The sequence below is a fragment of the Hemibagrus wyckioides genome, linkage group LG09 (assembly GCF_019097595.1).
Source record: "Hemibagrus wyckioides isolate EC202008001 linkage group LG09, SWU_Hwy_1.0, whole genome shotgun sequence".
In the NCBI taxonomy this organism is placed as follows: domain Eukaryota; kingdom Metazoa; phylum Chordata; class Actinopteri; order Siluriformes; family Bagridae; genus Hemibagrus; species Hemibagrus wyckioides.
This window is the reverse complement of record NC_080718.1, coordinates 20,292,734-20,314,826: the sequence shown is the minus strand read 5'-3', so window position 1 is coordinate 20,314,826 and position 22,093 is coordinate 20,292,734. Positions and strand designations below refer to the sequence as shown.

Sequence of the window (22,093 nt, the reverse complement as noted above, 5' to 3'; positions counted from 1 at the left end):
TAACTCAACATCTGTTCTGTTACTTCTGACTAGTACACCAGGCATGATCATTATCACATCCACCATTTTATGTACATAACAATTTGCTTGATTGTTCCTGCAGCATCAGAAAGCACACAGCTGAACAATTCATAAGTTTAAGTGTGTGATCATTTCAGCACTTTTCCTTCCATTGGTTTGTTAGAGCCCAGACATGTTTTGAGTGATTGCTACAATTTAAGATTGAAAATCTGTGATGTTTTTGTGCTACTTTGATGCCTTACAGTCCTTAATATTGTTAATAAAGATGAAAGATTATGTAAACAGTGATGATATTAACAAGAAAGAGTCCATGATCACATCATGTTTTATTGAGTAAGACTGCTTTTTACATCCATGTTGTCAGCAACCAAAAATCAATGAATGGAAAGCGTGAGGCAGCCAACAATGTTTGATAAGATTGTCTGAATACTTTAGGCACTACATGTAAAGGCATGTAGAGGCCGTGTCCTTGTGGTAAAACTATTCACTGAGAGCTAATTTAAGTTTTTGGCATCTGATAGAGTTTATTTTTGTTAGTCAATGGATACTTGGTTGCATGCCAGCAATCTGGGGTCTTTTATTGTTTACTAGAATATTGCCAGTAATGTTGATTTAAACGTCTTGGACCTCACCATATATAGAAATGTTGATTTGCAGCCTTCCGCAGAAACCTAACACCGGTTAGTTCATTCCAGCTAGAGAATGTAAGGACCTTTACATAAAAGGTTGCTCATTATCAACATCACATGAATGAACAACTGAATGGTATTGTTCAGACGTGAAGCCAAATTCATTCATATACATGTTTCAAAGGCAAAGCTCAAAACAACAGCTATACAAGCAGTTCATTCACATTTTTTTGGTTATTTATGCAGATTGGCACAGAGGTAGTGTTGCCACCTCATAGCACCAGGATCCTTGGTTCAATCCTGTAAAGGTAAAACCCTTCTCCACTACAGGAAAGTTTTCAGGACTGGATTTCAAGATTTTTTGTCTTACTAACTTTAAGACAGAGAAATAAGAGAGGCTGTCCAGAGAACAACTGCTTATAAAAATAGACGATTGTGTGGTACAAGAGGAATAAAACTTAAGGACTTGGAAAACATTAAACCACAGTGTTTATTATGTTCCTACAACAGCACCTCACATCATATTTTAGTTCAGGGTAAATCTTCAGCTTCACTGGATCCAGAAATACTGCAAACCCTAGACAGGACGCCTCCCTGTTGTAAGGCATCACTCATTCTAGGATTTGTGACAGATAAACAAAATAAATTAAAAACAAAGCACCAAACATACATATATAGATTTCAATACATACCCTTTTAATAATACGACACGATTAGGCAACTTGAATGTTTAGCCTCATATATAGGTTTGTTTTATTTATGAGAAATAATGGGCAGTGGAAGCTCAAGTGGTTAAGGCTCTGGGTCACTGACCGGAAGATTAGGGTTCAAGCCCCAGCACCGCTAAGCTACCAGTTCTGGGCCCTTGAGCAAGGCCCCCAACCTCCCCCTGCTCCAGGGGTGCTGCATCATGGCTGACCACAAACCCCAAAGATGGGATAAGCAAAGAAAAAATTTCATTGTGCAGTAATTTATATGTGACAAATAAATGCTACTTAACTTAATAAGCTGTCCAATGTGTGCCTGTTCTGAGAAAATCCACTAGAGGGAGCTCATGCATGTTAAAATTAAGTTTTTCTGCGTGTGTGTGTGTGAGAGAGAGAGAGAGAGAGAACTCTTCTTTACGTGGACATTATGATGTTTCAGTGCAATTCTGACCACCATTCTTTTACTTAATTGCTGAAGTGATAAGAGTTGTTTATCAGTGAGCAGTGGGAAATGAGCCACGCACCAGGACGCGCTTGTATTTGTTCCTCCTCTCCTACACGTCACACGCCTGCCTGTATAAAGGCGGTAAGAGCCGCTGAAGGTCCGCTGGGTCCGAAACGCCGGAGACAAGAGGAGGAGGAGGAAGGAGGAGTAGAGCCGAGAGAGAGAGAGAGAGAGAGAGAGAGAGGAAGAGAACACAGTCCATAACAAACAGCAGCCTGAAGGGAATATGCTGACGAGACTCTCAGAACTAAGCTCTTTAGTGTAGCAGTGCAGAAAGTGTAGGTGTGTTATGGAATTTTATTGGGATGCGTGTTGGGAGCGCAGTTCCTGGCTACTCACTTTAAGTTCACAAGATGGGATCTCATGGGGAATCTGAACATCAACCGACTCGCACGATCGTCTGGAATTTACCTTAATAACTGTTGCTTTAGTTGTTTTCCTCTTTTAAGTGTATTTAATTAAATCACCAGCTATAGCTTATCTTAAATTGAACTAAAACTGGAATCTCTCCACGGTCATTTTTGACAAGTGAGAATCATGCATCTGGGCAAAGCACTTTTGTTTTTCCTCCTCCTAAATAGCGTGACCACGATCTTCTCGCTGTCCACTTGCACCACCGTGGACATTGACCACATAAAGAAAAAGCGCGTGGAGGCGATCCGGGGTCAGATCCTGAGCAAGCTGCGCCTCACGAGTCCGCCTCAGGCTCTCGGACCCTCTCAGGTGCCATACCCGGTGCTGGCGCTTTACAACAGCACCAAGGAGCTGATCGAGGAACTGGGCCGAGAGCGACAGCAGAGCTGTGGGCAGGACAACACCGAGACAGAGTACTATGCCAAGGAGATACACAAGTTCAACATGATTCAGGGGCCGCCCGATAACAGTGAGTACCCCAAAATACAGAGCAAATGATCAACAAGTATTCGTCTTTTTTTTTGTAATCTTTGCGTAATAACTTTTAATACAGCTCGGGTTGTTCAGATTCTTATACGTTTTCAAGCGTTAGATAAATTTTCTGTGCAATAGATTTGGTGCGCATTCTCATCATTTCATCGTTACATCCTGCATCACCGTTTACCGTAAAGCCACAGAAAATCTCACATACAGGGATGCAGTCCAGTGTGATAGCACACACAGAAACCAAAACCTGCAAGGAAGTTGGTGTGTTCAACTGTATAATAAGGGGATGTTATAGTGCACGCTGAAAAACAAAAGGTACATGAAAGAATCTGAGTGTATTACTGTAGGTAGCCTTCAAAGTGCCCTAGGAAATGTTGGTGCAAAGTGAATAACCTCCAGAAGAACTGGAAATCCCAGTTGTTCGGTGGAACTTTAATTCTGATGTATGTGGAGCATTAAATGTGTATATAACTGATCAATCTGAATTATTTACGCCCTTCCATCATTTTCTACAGGTTCACTTTATGTTATTAGTCTCATCTTATGAAATATAGCATCTCCAATGAAGGAGTTCAAACTGTATTGAGAGGAAAATGTTACTTTATACTGACAAATGGAGAAAATATATCAAATCATTTGGATTAAGGGTCTGGCACTTGTATTTGGCACCGAGTGGTGTAACAGGGACAGCTGTCCGGTTCCGCGGTGACCCTGCTTCCTTTAGTGAACACAGAGGACAATTATTATCTGACTGAGCTGTGCGCGCTCTCAAGTCTAACCTCAGCCACGGGAGCGCGCCTGGCCGTTCCGCGGAGCTCACGAAGCGCGCGCACTGTCCCGGGCAGCCGTTCATTCCACTGGAACCATTTTAACCGAGCTCACTAACTGTCTGTCCATGGAACAAGCTGTCAAAGTTTCCCCCCATCCCGGACTCCACCGACGCCATAACTGTCTTTCATGTAGGCCTAAATAATTGTCGTTTTACGGGTTTCCTGCTTTATAGAGGCCTTTTCAAGTTTTACACAAAAGATAAAAGTAATGCTCTGAGAAGAGCCTAGGCGTTCTCCTGTCATCTGCAACCTCTTTTGATTACTAAAACATGTTTAAGTACCACTAGATATCCAATCTATGGCTTAATCCTCAGATATCCAACGCAATGAGGTTTCAAGAGAACACAAGACTTTTTCTCTGGAAAGTTAAACAGCTGGACTCTTGCCTCTTTGGTGATGGAAGAGGCTCATTGCATCACGCAATTTTTTTTCCAAATCAACAGGTGTTTTATGCTAGGGAGACACTGAACAGATCGTCCTCTGGCTCACAAAAAATCCTGTGCCAAATGCGGATTTCAGGTCAGCTAAAGTGCTTCTGACACTCAGGATATATACACTCCCTCAGCTACTTTAGCTGCTGTACCAAACAAATGGTTTACGGTTACTTTGCCACTTTAGAAAAGCCAGTCCATTGTTTATCTGGATACTCCTCAAAGACCTTGTGATTTCCAAGACATGAAATCAATACAATGAATAACAAAGAATTAGAAATTGTTGCCATTGTTGTATAACACCTTTAGTTTTTTTTTTCCATTGTATTTTCCCCATTAGAGCATGTCATGATGGAGCTACACTAACGCATATCACAATACACTTTGAATTAACTAATGAATTTCACATGCATTTTACTTTAGAGTCTTCTCTGATTTTTTAAGAACTTGTCCTCTTGATCTAGCATAGGTTCACTAATATGGTCTAGTTTAGGTTCACTAAAAATTATGGCTAGTGGGGTAATATTATTTTTTGTAATACCAGACCTGACCTGCTACTCATACGATCTAGTCAGTCTTTAACAGCATTCCATATGGTGTTCGGGGGGGGGGGGCCTTAACCTTGTGAGAACCGTATTAATTATTAAGTTAATAGGATGGGTAATAGTCCAGAGGATGGGTAATAGTATGTGGCATTAGGTAATCAGCGATGGAGCGGGCGGGGAGGGGAGGATGTGGACTGGAGCTGCAGACAGCACTGCTTCTGATATATGGAATAGTAAGAAGGTGATGTAATTTCCAAGCAAAACAGAGACCAAAATTTCAGGCCAATACTGGAGGCCAGAGTCCTTCCCCTAACTCCACACACACACACACACACACACACATTTTCCCTCCTCTTCATCCCTGATCAAGTGGAAAAAGTATTACTTCTGCAGCAAGCCTTAGCGCATTATCTCATCTAAGCGTAGTCAACCTACAAATGTGTGTGTGTGTGTGTGTGTATGTCCTGATTTATTCAAAGGCCACCTCATTCAGAGTGCACACAAGAGCACTGTGTTGTAGTGGTGCTGCTTACTCTAAGACTTTAAATAGTCCAGGGAGTCATTCAGTGCCATTCAAACGGTTACTTAGCATCACTAAACAGCCAAGAGAATGTAAAAGAAATGCTGCTGAAATATTGACCGTGACCTGATTTTAAAGGGTAAGTGGAATAATATGTAGGGCAAACATTTTTCGGGGGGAAATATAAATAAACTATACCAAGTATGTATTTTGCATTAGTCTATTTATCATCTCTTTTCTCAGTGTTTGAGTTTAGGCATGGGACTCTAGCCCAGACCTCAAAGTCTCCTAAAACAATGTAGATACATCGTATTGCCAGACCAGTATCAATTTCTCTGTGATGATCTGTTTTGTTTTTTACTCAGGTTAAGTTTAGATGACACTGCACAGGCCTACATCAACATCCTTATACTCTCTCATCCTTTTGCTCTCTGCTAGTTCGCGTCCCAAATTCTTTCTCAGCCGTTGGCCGGCACGTGTCCCTCCATGTTCCTCTGTTCTATTTCTTGTGTTTACCGCCACGGTCTGACATGTCCAGCAGCCCTGAGATTGCTTTTTCAGAAGTCTCTGTGTGATGTCACCTGTCGGGAAAAAGACCTAGCATGGAGGTACATCCCAGACACAGGAAAAGAGGATGGGGGAATGTAGGGATGGTGGTGTCTAGAACAGGGCTGCTCTTAGATACTTATGGAGTGATGGCAGACTGGAGTGAATCCTGTCGTTGCTTTGGAGTATACGATTTTGATGTTTTGATTTCACATGTTAGAAGAAAATGAGCCTTATCACAGTAAGTGTGATAAATTTGATAAAGAACAGGCTGATTCATCAAGCTGGCTCATCTATAGAAATATGTATCATTTGTCAAATATGTAAAAGTAGACAAAAAATATGACAATAAGAAAAGCGCAAATAAAAGTGACATTAATACTAGACTAAATAATATGACAGGTATTCTGAATAATGTTGTGAGGTATTTGCTTATTGGACATATGTTTAAACCGTTTTGAAATATTTTTAGTCACACTAAAAATAAAAAATAAAAAATTCAGGCCTGATTTCAAATATCGTAAGCACCGTGGTACTGGCCTTCATTGCAAATCTGATATCAGAAGTTGTAAATTAGAATTTTGTTCACACAATTATGCCAACAATCCCCCACACTCACAGCCATGGAACAAATGATCTACAGACTAAAACCTTGGCAAAAATAGGCCATAATGTGAAATCCACCTTAAACCATTGCAATGGGAAAAATGAGGTCATCCAAAAGGAAACTAAAGTCTTGATTAGAATTTCAAATCTTCTCTCAAAGTGGGGCTTTCCACCTTCAGCTAAAGGACCACAGAAAGGACAGCGGAGCAAAAAAAAAAAAAAAAGCAAAACATGGTGGAACACAGAACGAGTCTCTTTTTCTTTGTGGAAAGTTAGAATGCATAATTGACTGAACTTGAAAATGCTGCTTGGATGTGAAACATGGAAAAAAAAAAAGCTATTAGTCCGGCTGCCAAATCTGTAAACAGGTATTAAAGATCAAATGCAGTCAAAAGTTTATGAAGAACAACTGAACTATTTTTTTTTTCCCTTTTTGTTGTTAATATAAGCAAAGCTTTCATTCTGGCACACAACTCTGAAGACATGGTGCACACAAAGGTGCATAAATAGTTGTTGACTTGGCTGTAAGCGAGTATTTCCATTCAGCTTATAAAATAGTAGCCATGTGCTTGTTTTGTTTAGCACTGCTAGCACCAGGACAATTACGATATAAGCGAAATGAGTTGCAGAAAACAATTGAAAGAAATGTTTTCCCCCAAACTACTTTTCTGTGGTATATATATATATTAAAGAGATTACCGTTATTATTATTCTTACATCTACACTGCACAGCAGTCCATTTGGCATAATCTGTTTATTACATAAATATAGCTTACCACATTTATCGTGGCATCCAACCAGCTAGGGATTTGATGCATTGCTAATGGAGTGTGGTCTGTCAGCAACATGCTCAGCTCTTAGAGGGCATTTAAAGTAGTTGAAACTGAGGCTAATCTGAGGATCATGAACGCTGGTTGTGTGGTCTGCTTGTATATTTAGGTCTACTTTTAGAACAGAAAGAAATCACTGTTTTCACACAAAGCTGTTAACCAAAGCTCTCTCCACCTATGCCCTTGAGAGTGGACAGTTCAGAGACACCTGTTCTGTAGTAGAGCGCTCAGGAGGAACCCATGCTGGTATCCCAGGCCTGTTCAGCCTAGTTCACCATCCGCATGAAGGACATTTGGTTTTCATTTCATGACTTCAACTTGTTGCTAACTCTTCCTCTCTAAAGCACAAACAGATGGGACATGGCTTTGGCTCTGCAATCTCCCAAAGCAAGTAATCATTTTCATTCACATCTGAGTGGTGGCGTTGGGTTCATTTCAAAATTGGGTGGACACACTGCTCATGACACCCAACCCATCATATAAAGCTTTTAAACCAAATATTAGCAAAAATGATTTCGCTTCGGATACCTCACACTATGTCCCAGTAACCCTGTATGGATCATTTTCTTATGTAAGCCTTTCAAATGATTAATTAGACATTTCGCCCAACTTTTTCCCTAAACGTTCACAATTATAATACAGCCTTATGGTAGTGTTAACTGTTAACTTACTCCACCTCACTTTATGTATTCGGAACTTTTGCATTTTGGGGTTTAGAAGTGTAAGATTTTTCAGCTGAGCCAGGTCTTTTACATAAGTGTGTATTTTGAAACCTTTAGTCAGGATGGAGACTGAATGGAACCAGTGTTTGTGGGTTGTAGACAAACTTCATCTTCAAGATAAGCGGTAGCTCAGGATGTCGGCCTATTAATTGGAAGGTTGTGAGTTCGAATCCCAGGACTACCAGGCTGCCTTGCTGATAGCTTGAGGAACTGCTCTGTTGTATAAAAGTGAGATAAAATGTAAGTCATTCTGGATAAGGGCGTATGCCAAATGCTGTAAGTGTAAAATTAACAGGTTCATTGTTACGAATACAGCATATAAAACATTTTAAAGCTGTCACAAGAAAAGAAAACATTTCAACAGTTTATTCAGATGTCTGCTTCACTATTTTTAGCAAGCTAATGCTAACTGTAACATTGCAGGTTCATAGTCACACATTAGTTAATAGAGTTGTCCTTACTATATTGCTCTATATAAATGTAAAATGTTCTAGGGCAAATAAATCTTTTACAAACTGCTGTTTGTTAGCTTGCAGTGGTAATTCCTGTTAAATCCAGGTTAAATCAAAAGCTTGCTGCAACTCCATGGCTGATTTTTTTTTTTAGATTTTACTCAGCTTACCTCAGCATTAAGTCTTGTCAATCATGAACAATTGCTTGGGAAATGCCGTTACATGATCTGCTACAGCAACACTAAATAAAAGAAGTTGCTGACTGCAGACTTGTCTTCTGTGTGAAAACAGGAAAGAAACTGGAGTTAGCTATCCATTCTACATTAAAACCAGATATTAGCAAACTCTGTATTACAAAGGGTGCATGAAACATACATGATGGGGTGAGACAATTCACTCAGCTCCAGAGACTTCACCTTAAATCTACATCTGGGCATCTGAGAGAGACTGAGATCTGAGAATCCATAAATTTTCCACTGTAATGTTCCATAAAATACACTCGAAGTGATTTACTTCTACTTTCTTGCCTTGCAGATGACCTGTTGTACTGTCCCAAAGGTATAACATCGAAAATATTCCGCTTCAACGTCTCATCTATGGAGAAAAATTCCTCCAACCTGTTCCGAGCGGAGTTTCGTGCCCTGAGAGTTCCCAACTCCAGCGCCAGCAGGAACGAGCAGCGTATTGAGCTCTATCAGGTAAAAGCACTTTGATTAAATGAAATGAACAGAGTTTGGTAATGTATATTACTTGCATTTTTAATCGATTAAAGATGCATAATACATCGCAGTAGTAAAGCACCTAATAACAAATAGCTTCATTCCAAACATTAAAAAAGACAGTGTAGTGGAAGAGGATAATCTTTAAGCAACATCAGTAGCCAAGTATGGCTCAGAAGAGGAACATGATTCTGATTTATGAATGATTTCTCATAATTCCCAGATTCTAAGAATTCATAATTCTTAAATTTGGAGAACAAATGTGGAGAACAAATCTTGAGCAAAGCTATAATATTTGACCAGGCCATTAAACTGACAGACATTTCGAAGACAAACACAAAATTCATACCAAACATTTATTGGCACCAACTTCTTTTTCATATTTTTAGGTAGTAGCGTATGTGTGTGTATTTATTCCACAGTGCTTTTGTTGTTCAAGGTATTCTGACTGGTCAGGAGGTGTTTTCTATTAAACTAGCGATTCCATCTACAAAGTAAACCCCAGATTAATATTAATGTACATTTTTACAATATTTTTTATTGTTTCTAGACTTATATGGCGGACGCTTCAAATAAATGGATTGAAATCTTGGAGCTAAGGTTTATTTAACATTTTTGGAAGGAGTCTCTCATGTCAGTGCTTTGTAACAGTCAGAGGTAAAGCTGTAACTGTAGCTTTAAATTTTCCAACACAGGAAAGTCTTTGTGGTTTCTCAGTAATATGAAAAAGTCCATATTTTTTTTTGCCTTAATCACTTTGAGAGAAAAGGGGAAAAAAAAGAGTCTGGCGAGAGCACAGCTGTTATAATAACAGTCGTTGAACAACACTAAACGTAGCTATAAACGGACAAAAATATAATATTGTTCTTTAGTAAATAAAAGGCAGTTGGCAAATTGCTGTGGTTAAGAGGAAGAAAACACTTTAGCACATGCTTCATGCATTATGTTTTATTCCATGCATTTACTGTGTATGGGGGATTTTTCTTACAGTTACAAAGCCTCTGTAGTCTGGTTGTAATATGCAGTAGAGGAGATAAACCACCTCCTAATTTCTAACAAAGCCCAAATTCTAACTTTATCGTACAAAAGAAAGGTAAAAGTTTCTTAAGCTAGTTCACACAATAACTCCCAGGCTAGCAGCTGCTTACCTTTAGTCATTATTATAATTGATCATGGCTCTGAACATGGGACCAAAAAAGGATACTGAATTTGTCTCAAGTCCTCCAACTCTTGCTTCTTCAGGTTTTTTTCAAAGTGCTGATCTTTATTCCAGGCATTGAATGGATTATACAGGAGTGTATTTGCACAATTCAGCTGAACAAAGGAAGTATTCTGAGAAAGTCTGACTAAAGCTCGCTTTCTGCCACTGTCATAGCCAGAGCACTGTAATGTAATACATCAGCGAGGATGGGAGCTTTAGGAGATACATTGTGCATAGTGGCATATTACATATACACACACCTCTCCTATGTGTGCACATGTATATATTACCACTATATATAAATGAGGTGAGGGGGGGATTTTCGCTTGGTTTCCTCATTAATCTCCCATGAGAGGCTAGGAGCCGTGATCAGGTTCCAGCGTTTCCTGCCAGTGAGACGTGTGTCTCCGGCCCTGCAGGGCTACACTTTAGGCCCAGCCTGACAGGCCTACAGATGGTTTCCAGGAGCTGTGTGGGAGATAGAGGCAGTGTCAGCCACTGGAAGGAGAGGGAGGGGGGTGGAGGAGTGTACGTGTGCTTCCACAATGTTCGTTTGGTCAATCTCGAGCTTTAGCGTGGGCTGCATGAGTGGTCTCAAGCGACCTTCAGCCTAAGCTTGAGTCTCACAGGAGGTTAGATTAGGTCCTAAAGGGGTCCAGAAACTTCCTGTTGTATGCCTGATGGTATACGGGGGAGTGATTTTATCAAGGAGATTGATGAGTCAGACGTCGTGGTGTAGGTTTTGGAACAGACGGTTTGAGGCTAATCCAAGATTTCCTGAGCAGGATGATGTGGTCGTTTTTGTGTTTGGGATAACATTATTATGAGCGCAAACCATTGTTGTGTAAATGTTAGAGAAGCCTTCATTTCTAACTGGTTAAAAAAAAAAAAAAAAAAAGGCTATACGAAAGTATTAACATGCAATATGGGGATATCTCTCACACTGGGAGTCACATTTTCCATAAGTGAGAGGGGAGAATGCTTTGGCCTCGGGCATCCTTAAGTGTCTGGCTCAGACAGTGCTGGCCAGGCCGATGTCTGGAGCTCGTGTGAATATGAGTGTACTTGCTTAGTGTATTTTACCATATGACCCAGCTACTCATGCTGTCAATCAGATGTTTTATTTTACTAATAAAACACTATAAACACTGTCTCCGAAACAATATGACTTAAAATAAGGATTAGCCATGTCCTCTTTGACCTTCACATCACATGATATCGCCAAAAAGTACTCCCCATGCAAACTCAGGGTGTTGCTGTTTTGTGCTCCTTCAGATCATTAAGCAGGATGAGCATATCGCAAAGCAGCGGTATATTGGGGGAAAGAACGTCTTGACCAAAGGAACGGCTGAGTGGGTCTCTTTCGACGTTACGGAGACTGTTAGGGAGTGGCTCACACACAGAGGTGAGTTAAAAAGGAAAGTTTCAACATTTACATCTGGTTATTAAAAAGTAAGACATTTATCAGAAATATCTATTAAATGGGTGTCTTAAGATGAGAAAGGGTCTGTGCATGAAGTTGTTGCTACACTTCCTACATCTTTGAGTTCATGAGATTGATCTGTAACAGTACTAATAGGATCTTTAGATTTTCTAAATACCACCAAAATTAACCCCTCAAACACCGACACAATTATTAACTTTACCCTCGTATATAATTTCCTATTAATTTCACTGTAATCAGTGAATAATTCATAGAGGTTGCCAAGGAGTAATAATGCAATGATGGGCCAAGAGATTAAGTTTGCTTTTTTAAAAAAATGATATGGAAACTCATAATAAAGGGAATCATTCAAAAAATAAATGTGTTGGCTAGCAAGTAGCAAATTGTCCCAATATTAGCTGAGAATGGAGGGTTGGAATGAACTGCCAAAAAGAAAAAGTATGAATTATAGTCTCAGGAAGTAAAAAATAACAATCTGTATTAATATGAAAACACATTTGACAAGGCACAGGATTACAAACGGTTTGGTCAGCAACTAGCATAAATTGCATGCAGCAGGTTCTTATACTTTGGGATTTATCACTGTTTGACTATAGTCCTCAGCGCAGATGATATAAAGATAATAAATCAAAGGAGAGAAAAACTCTAATAAACGCTGTTGCTCTAAATGTGTTCCTCTCTCTGTGCTGTGCAGAAACCAATCTTGGCCTGGAGGTCAGTGTACACTGCCCCTGTCACACCTTTAATCCTAACGGTGACATCATCGAGAACAAGAACGAAGTCCTGGAGGTCAAATTCAAAGGTAAGGATAAAAACTATCTGTCCCATTTAATAGTAAAAGGAAAAATATTCTAACTATGGATTATTAAAATGTTAGAAATGCTTTTGACGCTTTAAACAGGACATATTTTATGCAAATCAGTAAAATTCCAGAGAAGATGGTTTGCTTGCTAGTAGTATAGCTTGTAATCTTTGTTACAGCTATAGAAAATGTAACATTATAGCTTGAATTTTCTTTATCTTTGTAGGTCTTCAGTCATTTTATTGTCACCTCATCTGTGTATTTTTTTTTAATTTTTTTACCCTTTTTATCTGGAATAATATCATTCTCTTCTGAACTTTCATCCAAAACATATGGGTCTGAGTTGTAGTTGGAGATAATACTTAGAGCAAGACAGAGATCGCAAGCTTGATCATGGGAACGCACTCAGGTCTGGAATCTCACTTAGAAATGGGGGCCCCAGGGTCTGGGGGGATTGGAAATGCTCCCTAACTCCATCAGCAGTCTCCACTGCAAGGAATGCGTTGCTGCCACGGGCGCTCAGACTTTTGGCCCTGAATTAAAGAGGGGCGTCCGTATCCACTGGCAACGTCCCTCCTGGGACCCGAGCTGCTTTTTCTATCAGCGACAGATTGGATGAGCAGACAGGCGAGTGCAGGGGAGAATAAGAATAGAGGGATAAGATGCTGTGGAATGACAGCCAGTAAGAGCTGGAAGATGCAGAGGTTCAGCTTTCATTTGTCCTTCAACATGCAGTGTGCTCTGTTTCGCCTGTAGGTATGGACGTAGATCACTACGAGAACCGCTTGGATCTTGGCCGACTCGGTAGGCAGAAGGAGCAACCCCTGCCACACCTTATCCTGATGATGCTGCCTCCCCATCGCCTGGACGTTCCGCCTACATCCAGACGTCGCAAACGGGCGCTGGATACCAACTACTGCTTCTCGTAAGGGGGTGCTATTGTTTCTAATTATTGTAGTGTTGAATGCGCACCAACTTTATTCATTAGATTTGTAGACACACCTAGAAATCAGTCTTTCACAACACACAGCCACTGAAAAAATAGACATTGCTATATCATCGCTGCAGTGAGTTTACCATTCCTATCTGCTTCACATTCCAATTAGAATCAGCACACCATGTTACCCTCAAGAGACTGTCTGACTAAACCTTTTAATTAGTATCTGACAACTTTAAGCGTGATAGAAGGATCAAGTTGGGATCTGTCCCTGTATTCATATTAGAGAAGGCTCGTGTGTGTAGCACACCGGCTCCACAGAGCCACGATGCCTGGATTTACCTTACCGACAGCATTAGACACCTGGGCCCGGTCCAGAGGAGGAAAAAAATGACACACCTCACAGTGGAATTTCTGAGCCTCCGAAAGGCACAGCTTGAGCTGTTTATAAGGCAATACAGAATGAAAATAGAAGGCTTAAAAACGTCAAGTAAGAATTGGCTGTATTACTTCATTGAGGCTATGGAAATGTCATTGAATGAATGCAGCAGCTGTGCCAAGAAAGCAGAGCAGCAGAATAAAAAGGCATATAGTGCACAAAGAAATGAATCGCAAGGCACTGAAGCAGCTGATCATCTCCTGTCTGTCTTTGCGTCTGTCTCTCTTTCCCCATCGCAGTAATTATGAGGAGAACTGCTGTGTTCGCCGTCTTTACATCGATTTCCGACAGGACTTGGGCTGGAGATGGATCCATGAGCCTAAAGGGTACCACGCTAACTTCTGCTCAGGGCCATGTCCTTACTTACGCAGCGCTGACACCACACACAGCTCGGTGAGAAAGGCCATTATTCATTATTTATTATAGTAAATTCATTATTTTCATTAATTGCACTTAATAGCATAATCTTAGCAGTATAATCTTCCTCAAAAATGTTGCGATGAATATTCAGGAAGGTCTTCAAAGGGCATTATTTAGCCAATGTGGTCTAATAAATGCAAATTCTTAGAAATTGCCATGACTCAATGTAATAAAAGTTAAAAATGGGCGAGACTGGATCAAGAACAGGATTAGCAGTTGTAGATATTCTTATAAACTCATTCAGTAACACTGGCCTTGATTTGATTTTGGCCTCCTGTTTTAAATTTGCAGTAATGCAGATTTGTTTTAAAATAATCACTATCTTATTTCTTTTAATCTCTGTTATGTAGGGAATTTGCCAGCTGGTTTTACACCACCCTCATTATTGAATATTTCCAATAACAGCACACCCTATCATGTATTATTCTTTTCATACCACAGCAGTTTGCCAGCTATTACAACATGGATTTATTAAAGAATGACACATCATACTTTTTATTTGTTTATAGTTATATTCAATGATGTGGAATGTCTGCGAAACAAGTTAGCGCCTGTTATGAATTACATTGTAGCAGCTATAAATGGTCTTCCATTCCTTACAAAAAAAAAAAATGCAGCCACAAAACACAAGGTTCTACACCCAGAGGTGTTTTCCTATGGCGGAAAACTTAAAGAAGAACCTAGAACTGTTAAAAGTGCTGACACTGGAGACTACTTCTATAAATATCAAAGTCTCCTTACTGAAAGCATCACCAAATCAACAATCATTCTTTATTGAACCATTTATGAGAAGTGTCTGGGTGAATGAGCTGTTACTGTAGAAACAGTGTATTAATATAAACCTGCCTTACTTCTGCCAGAGCTGCTATTATAGAAAATTAATCAACACCAATCAGACTCCAGATTTCATCAGCACTGTGTTATAATTATCAAAACAAAATTTATGGCAGGTAGCACACAAATCCCTTTAATGGCATGATTGTGTGCACAGGTGGGAGTGTAAATTCAGACTTGGCTTCAACATCTCGGGTGATCCGATCACAAGTGGACAGCTGAGATGGATCGCTGTTTACACTGGGCATGTTCATGTGTCTACACTGTGTCTCCACTGACCTCTCATGATCATATTTCGTGACTAGCAGGGTTGCCAGATCCGCACGACAAAAATCCCATAAAATGCCAAATACCAAAATGTGGTGTATATATGTAGCTGACAAAATAAACCATGGGGTACTCACGATCAGCCTATAAAAAGCTATAGTCATATAATTCAGAGAAAACATGACAGCAATTATAATCAGAACAGAGTTTCTCAAAAGCTTAGTAGTACAAAGATCACATAAAATGGTCGAGGGAGCATCAATTTAAACGCTGTCTACAAGTTAAGTCGTTCTTAACTTTACAATACTTTTGGGAAACCAGGTTCAGATCAGTTACAGATTTCCAAATATGTCACCTAAATCAGATACCTGTAGTATCTGATTTATTTTTTTCATTATTTCCATCTAAATAATGAAGTTAATGTTGCCCAATTTGGTTATTTTCACCTGAATAAGTGTGAACGTAAGGGTTAACGATTAAACTTGGCCTTCCCTTGTAGTTGCTGAGCCTGTACAACACTCTGAACCCAGAAGCCTCAGCTTCACCGTGCTGTGTGCCACAGGACCTCGAACCTCTAACCATCCTCTACTACGTTGGACGAACACCAAAAGTGGAGCAACTTTCCAACATGATTGTCAAATCCTGCAAGTGCAGTTGAGAGCTTCAGCACCAGTGGCAGAGGCCTTACCACCTTGGCAAGGAGAGGGAGGGTTAGAGGGGCCAGAACTGGACTTAAAAATACCTCCATGCTTCATTCTACTCCACTTTCAGGCCCTGGAGCATGACACTTTGAAGCACTACACTTCCTATTATGAGTTTTGTTCCATGGTGGCTTTGCCATCAAATGCTACTCTGCCAACCCTCGGACCTCCACATAGACCTTTCGGGTTGATTCCCTACCCCCCCCACCCTTTTTTCCCCCACCTATACCTGTTGCTTTTACATTTTGAACTGTCTGTGCCAACGTACAAATGTCTTGGGCATTTCTGAACCGGCTGAATTATATAACTGACAGCACTCACTTAGTGACTAATACAGAAGCTGCTTTATCCAGAACGTCTTAGCAGCTGTGATCAGGACACAAAGGAAAACTGATAATCCCTACTGGATATACCAAAACAGACTTAAGAGTTAACAAGAGCGTTGCCTGGCCGACACTCAGGCGACCGTCAGGTTTTTGTTTATAGTGTAAAGCCTTGATGCACAGGACTCGTCCTTGCTGAACATTGTACTGTGGTCTTCACAGTTTCCCACACTGTTTGTCTACAAGACAGGCTAACCAATACAAGACGTGTCATGAATAATATTAGTAATGATACATGCTGGAAAGAAATGTGTGAGAAAATGTTGTTTTGGGTGCTTACCTCTGTTACCTACCAGACCTTTTAGGTTTGTTCAATATGCCTACATAAAGCAGACAGTGTAAAATATTGTATGACACTACATGAAACCAGATCACAAACTGTACATGTTTTTTTTTTTTTTATTGCTATTACCCTTGGAAAAACAATCTTTTTTTTATTAAAAGTAGTCTTGGACAAATAGTTTCAATTTGAATCATTTCTGCAAGAGTAATGCACAAAGTACTTTTAAATAAATATTAATGCTGTATTATGATGGTGACAATATTGATGATGATGATGATGATTATTAATCCCTAACTATAGGATCATATATGGAAACACACTCCCTCACAATACATTTTGCATGATTTAAAGAATTTGCTAGTACCTCTAATGTGTCCATTTTCCCCTATACATTGTTCTGTGTCTACAGAAACAGGAGCACAGGTCTTCCTTCGCTACTTAAATCATAAAATATCAATATGTGAGGATTGTGGAATATACTGGTTTCTATTATACAGCTATAGAAGTCTCGGTATTAGCCTAGTATTTCATCCGGGGTGACATTACCAGGTAATGATGCAGGTCTCTGCAAAAGAGCATAACTCTGTAGCATCAGGTATCTGATCAAAACGTCATGACCATGGTCATTCATCATCAGGCATCTTTGGATTTAAGTCTTTCCCTGGATTGGAAAAGCTGGCTTGCTTTCTCCCTTACTGCAGGTATCTACAAGGTCAGGTATACAGAGATGGATATGTAAGTGGAGGCTCAAAAATGCTGAAAAACCTTTTTAATTAAATAATTAATGCTGAATAAAAAAAGATACTACTATGAAATCATGATGCAGCATAGTTCCATAAACAAGCACATGTTCAAGTATACACATTCAATTCTTTCAATTGTAACACAGGAAAAGCAGTTTTCTTCTATATTATAGTAAAATTCACTGTAGACGTTTCACAACATGTACTATCAACGACATTTTGTTCTCTATATAAATACCATTGACTGAAAAGAACATTTTCATGCAACACATTCAATATCTGGTTCCACAGTGAAATGATTAATAATGCGATAATGCACACAAGACAAAACACAATATAAATCATTAACACTGTAAAACATAAAAAAAACCCAAAACAAATGTTCTTTAAATAACCAAACCCTGAGTTCCAAATGTTACAGTACAACAATATCCTCAATGGGGGACATCAGGCTTTATTTTGCATACATCAATAATAATATACAGTACACTGCTGGCCAGACTTTATGACTGAAAATAACTAATGACCTGTAGCGAAAAAAGGGAAACACCATTTGTTCTAATTAACCTGTGTCAGAAATATGTTGAAGTTTTGTAGAACATCAACAAAACCCGACAATGAGTCACACAGACTGTCAAGCTTTTCAGGATATTAAACTTTTAACTCATTGTGAAGTGCGACCTGCTGCCCTATGGAGTTGGACATGGCGACATACAGTGTAACCATTTTCAGTGGAAAGACATTAAGAGGAATCCCTCGATTTATTTTTAGGGTGTGTTAATGAGGTACACCAATCACTGACACGATGGAGCCGTTATGTCTGACAGATTCGTGCAGTACATTTGGAATCGATCATAAAAATACAGCACACAAGGTAATAAAAATCAATACACAAGCAGTATGTGGCACCTTAATGAGGCACTTGTGGAGAGTATTGTGGTCTGGTCTGACACAGTGCTTATTGATACGTGAAGGTATGTGTGCTGATCGCAATCTCTATTACCAGGCAATCGTCCTTTAGTAATAGTTTACAATCGGCATTAATGCGCATTATAATCAGTCGAAAGGCTCTTTATAATCAGTGTTATACTACAGCGTTGCTGAATTCTTGAATCTGCGCTCGCTCTAATACATCATCGTTTCAGATTATTCGCAGGGATTTGCACGTAGGGCAGGCTACATAAACTACATAAAAAAAAACAACAACATGTATTTCACAAAAAGAAAAATATTAGGAAATGTTAGGAGATTTATTTAACGTTCATGGAGGGAGTCTCCAGTGTCACAGCTTTGTAAAGCTCAGTAAGGGATCCATCACAGCAACAGAGGTGCTTTTTTGGTAACATGACAAGCTGCGATTTCTGTTTTGTTAACTTCAAGAGAGAGAAAATAATAGACATTGGCGAGGGAATGATTGTTTATAGCTGTTAGGAATGTAAAGTAGTAACACATATTGCAGAAAAACTAATAAAAATGCATCTAAAAGTGCATTAATGAATAAAAAACTGTAACCATTAGCAAATCGCTGTGGCATAAGAAGAATAAAACACATGGTGGAGGTATCACACCACACTTCTGTTTTTTTTTTTTTTTCTTTCCTAATGCAAACATTATAGCTGATAAACTTTATGCAAATATTTTTTCAAACTGAAAGTGTTGAAGTGTATTGAAGACTGAAGTCTGAAAGTATGTGTAAAGAAGCTTACTCTTCTAGTGCTCAGGCTGAGAGGTTGAGTGGAGCTAGCAGCTGCTGTTGCCTGTCTATTCAGTCTTTTGATGGCAGCAGTTGCAGGGTGAAAATGGGGCTGGACAACTGCAGCAGTAGGACGGGGAGGAACTGAAGGCCACCGGAAAATCTTGGGCCATGGAACAGATCTGCGCTCGTGTCAAAGCCAGGGATTTCTTACACAGCATGCTATCCTCACAGCCACATGCTGTCCAAAAAAAATAAATACGGTCGGTTTTATGTCAGACACGGTCTCAGGGGTAGCAGCATTTGTCAGCTGTTCTTCCACCACAAGGAAAGATATGATTCTTGTCTATTGGGCCAGGGGCTGGGACATGAAGTAAGATAACAGTGAAACAAGATTAGCTAGCAGAGAATAGAAACGAAAAAGGGATGCTACCTGCACAGTGGAAAAGCACTGGACTTTGTTTAAAAGGTATAATCCAGGCAAAAATTACATTTACATGAAATTTTCACCCATGTGTAATTTGCTTTAGTTTATTTTTATAAGGCATGCTGTTAACAAATCAGGAAAGGTTTGAGCTTTCTGTGTAAATGCCATGTTTAAATCACTTGTTTCAAAAGATACAGTTTGATAAAAATGCACAGCATTCTTTTTAACAGGAATTAAATATAGTCATCCGAATCATTTCATCTGTACATCTGTAATCTCGACCCCCTACCTAAATCTGACGCTTGTGTGGTGTGATACCAAACTAATCATCGATGAAGAAAGTGATACCAGATTTAAGATGGCTGCTATTTCTGTTTTCAGATACGCAGCATATTCTAACAGCTCAGTGTGTGTCACACTGTCAGAAACCACAGCAGCAAGTCTATTTGGGATTATATAACAACTGGTCTGGGCCAATTATGTGATGGAGACTTGCAGCTATAAGCTTCCCTTGCTTATTATCCACATTAGCCTAGTAGCTCCAGTGGAAAAACTGAAAAAGCAAATTTCTTACTCTATACACCTCAGATGATTCACTGCATTCGGGGAAGAATGGAAGAATTGTGGAAATTTCAGCCAAACTATTAACAGAATTTTCTATTCAATCATGGTAAACCATAGTGACACTTTGGTCCGAATGACAAAAATGGTTCCTGTGAGGAGATCCAACACCAGCAGGTAAGCGCTGAACCAGTCCTCGCTCAGTCATCTAGGTCTGGATCTGTGAGAGTGGAATAATTTGCTGTACACAGACAGACCTGGGGAAAGATAACAACAGATAGATAGTCTGATTAAACTGTCAGATACTTTCGTGGATCTTCAGAATCACTTTCATAGTTAATGGAATTGGATACAACAACAACAACAAAAAAAGAAACAGGACATGACTGCCGATGCTGCTTCCTTCCTGTTAATTAACAGAGCCTGGATTTACAGTAGAACTTTTTTCTTCGGCGCATGTATTACTCGGTATATGGGGTTATGTAAGCTCCGAGCAGCAGCAGAAGCTGGAGCTGTCCTGCCCCCGTGTCCTTCTCACTCTTTGGTCTATCGCCTGGCCTAGAGCCAGTCTTACAGGAGAAAAGAAATTCCGAGTGCTGTGTTTGTGCTCCCAAACAGTATTCTCTTTCATTCCCTCTCCGCAGACTCTGTTTATTTTGGTGCTCTTTTACACCGTTAGGCCTTACGGAGCAGGAGAACGAAAACATCAGACCCAACTTCCAATCCAGTGACATGACTGCTGGAAGCAGCTTTTCCAAGCTCAGCAAGAAGAGGGGTGGGGGGATAAAAGAAAAGAACGGGAAGAGCTCTTTCAATCATATATTCCTCCTCGATATACATCACGTGAAATGATTTACATTCATACAGAGTTCTGCGATTAAATAGATAGCAAAGAAATCGAAGCCGATGCCAAATGAACAAGGGGAATAAAAACAAAACAAATACCAAAAGCACAGAGAAAATGAGGCCCTGTGTGGTTTCTGGTTTGGAACTGTATTACACACCACTGCCAAAACCGAGCAAAAGGTTGAAAGAAAAGTCTAATTGGTCGGCTCTTTGTTTGATTTGAATTTTTTAGGGGGTACATGGTGAAAGTTCTCATTGGAATCAGGCCTAGGTTACAGGTCTAGACGCTGCACGTGTAAACTTTCTGGTAAATGTAGGCGTAGTACTGTTAAAAAATTCCACACCCCTCAAAAAATGTTATTCAGCCCAAAATCAATCCTATTCTCTGATTAAAAAACATCTCCTGGTTTATACAATTGCAGAAAGTTAAATACAACAGAATAAAAGTACAAAAGACAATGCCAGTGAAATATATTTTGCTTGCTATATTTTTAAAGCAAGCAACAATTACCTAATCATCATCATCATAGTTCTTTTAATTTGCCAAACTATTTCACTGCATGTACTTCAGCAGGGCAGGGAGTACTCTGGGCATCTGTTTTATCAGAAAACAACAAGAAAACCAGAAATGAGCATGGAGAAACGTGAGTGACTGCTAATTGTAGGCCTAATGAGAAGAGAGTGCAAGGCAGACATAAAAAGTGAATAGGATAGAGATGAAACAGTGGAGCATCAGAGAGAAAGTGACAGATGAACCCTGACAGCTGATCACTGAGAATGCTGCCTGTATAGATCAGCTCTAACTCCCTGTCACACTCAATCAGAGCAGCTCACTTATCTTAGCACAAACACACAGAGGGCTCTTCTCTCACACAAACCATCACAGCAGCACAACGCATGGCTGCACTTTACTTTGTGTTGCCCCACTCTATGCTTTTATCTCTTCCCGCTTTTCTCACATTATGATTTAGGTGCCATGCACCTCCCAAATCCCTTTCCACATACAATGGAAAAATGCATTCATGAAATTCAGAAGCAGCTCCCAATGAGTTTATGAGACATCTGGTGAACCACTTTTATAAAAGGAAAAAAAAGAGGACAAAACGAAGGAAATGACTGTCCACCGTACATTTTAAGATTTTTTTTTTT

The 22,093-nt window shown here is 39.7% G+C and overlaps 2 protein-coding genes across 3 annotated transcripts in view; one reads left to right on the top strand and one right to left on the bottom strand.

Moving 5' to 3' along the window:
• The first annotated feature begins 1,957 nt into the window (after positions 1 to 1,957).
• tgfb3 (transforming growth factor, beta 3) lies at positions 1,958 to 16,232 on the top strand. The gene is made up of 7 exons (XM_058398875.1): positions 1,958 to 2,745; positions 8,779 to 8,942; positions 11,440 to 11,569; positions 12,303 to 12,410; positions 13,167 to 13,335; positions 14,026 to 14,179; positions 15,807 to 16,232. The coding sequence occupies exons 1-7, from the start codon at positions 2,400 to 2,402 to the stop codon at positions 15,963 to 15,965; spliced, it is 1,230 nt and encodes a 409-aa protein (XP_058254858.1). The 5' UTR covers positions 1,958 to 2,399; the 3' UTR covers positions 15,966 to 16,232.
• Positions 16,233 to 16,288: 56 nt separating this feature from the next.
• ttll5 (tubulin tyrosine ligase-like family, member 5) overlaps positions 16,289 to 22,093 on the bottom strand; it is a 71,162-nt gene continuing 65,357 nt past the window's right edge. Inside the window, exons 32-33 of one of the 2 annotated variants that reach the window (XR_009205763.1) lie at positions 19,124 to 20,355; positions 16,289 to 17,379 (exon numbers count right to left, since the gene is read on the bottom strand). Coding sequence is in view for 1 of the 2 variants with exons in the window: in XM_058398874.1 (XP_058254857.1) it covers positions 20,303 to 20,355 (53 nt within the window). In the remaining variant the exon portion in view is untranslated. The other variant, XM_058398874.1, reaches the window with a different exon arrangement.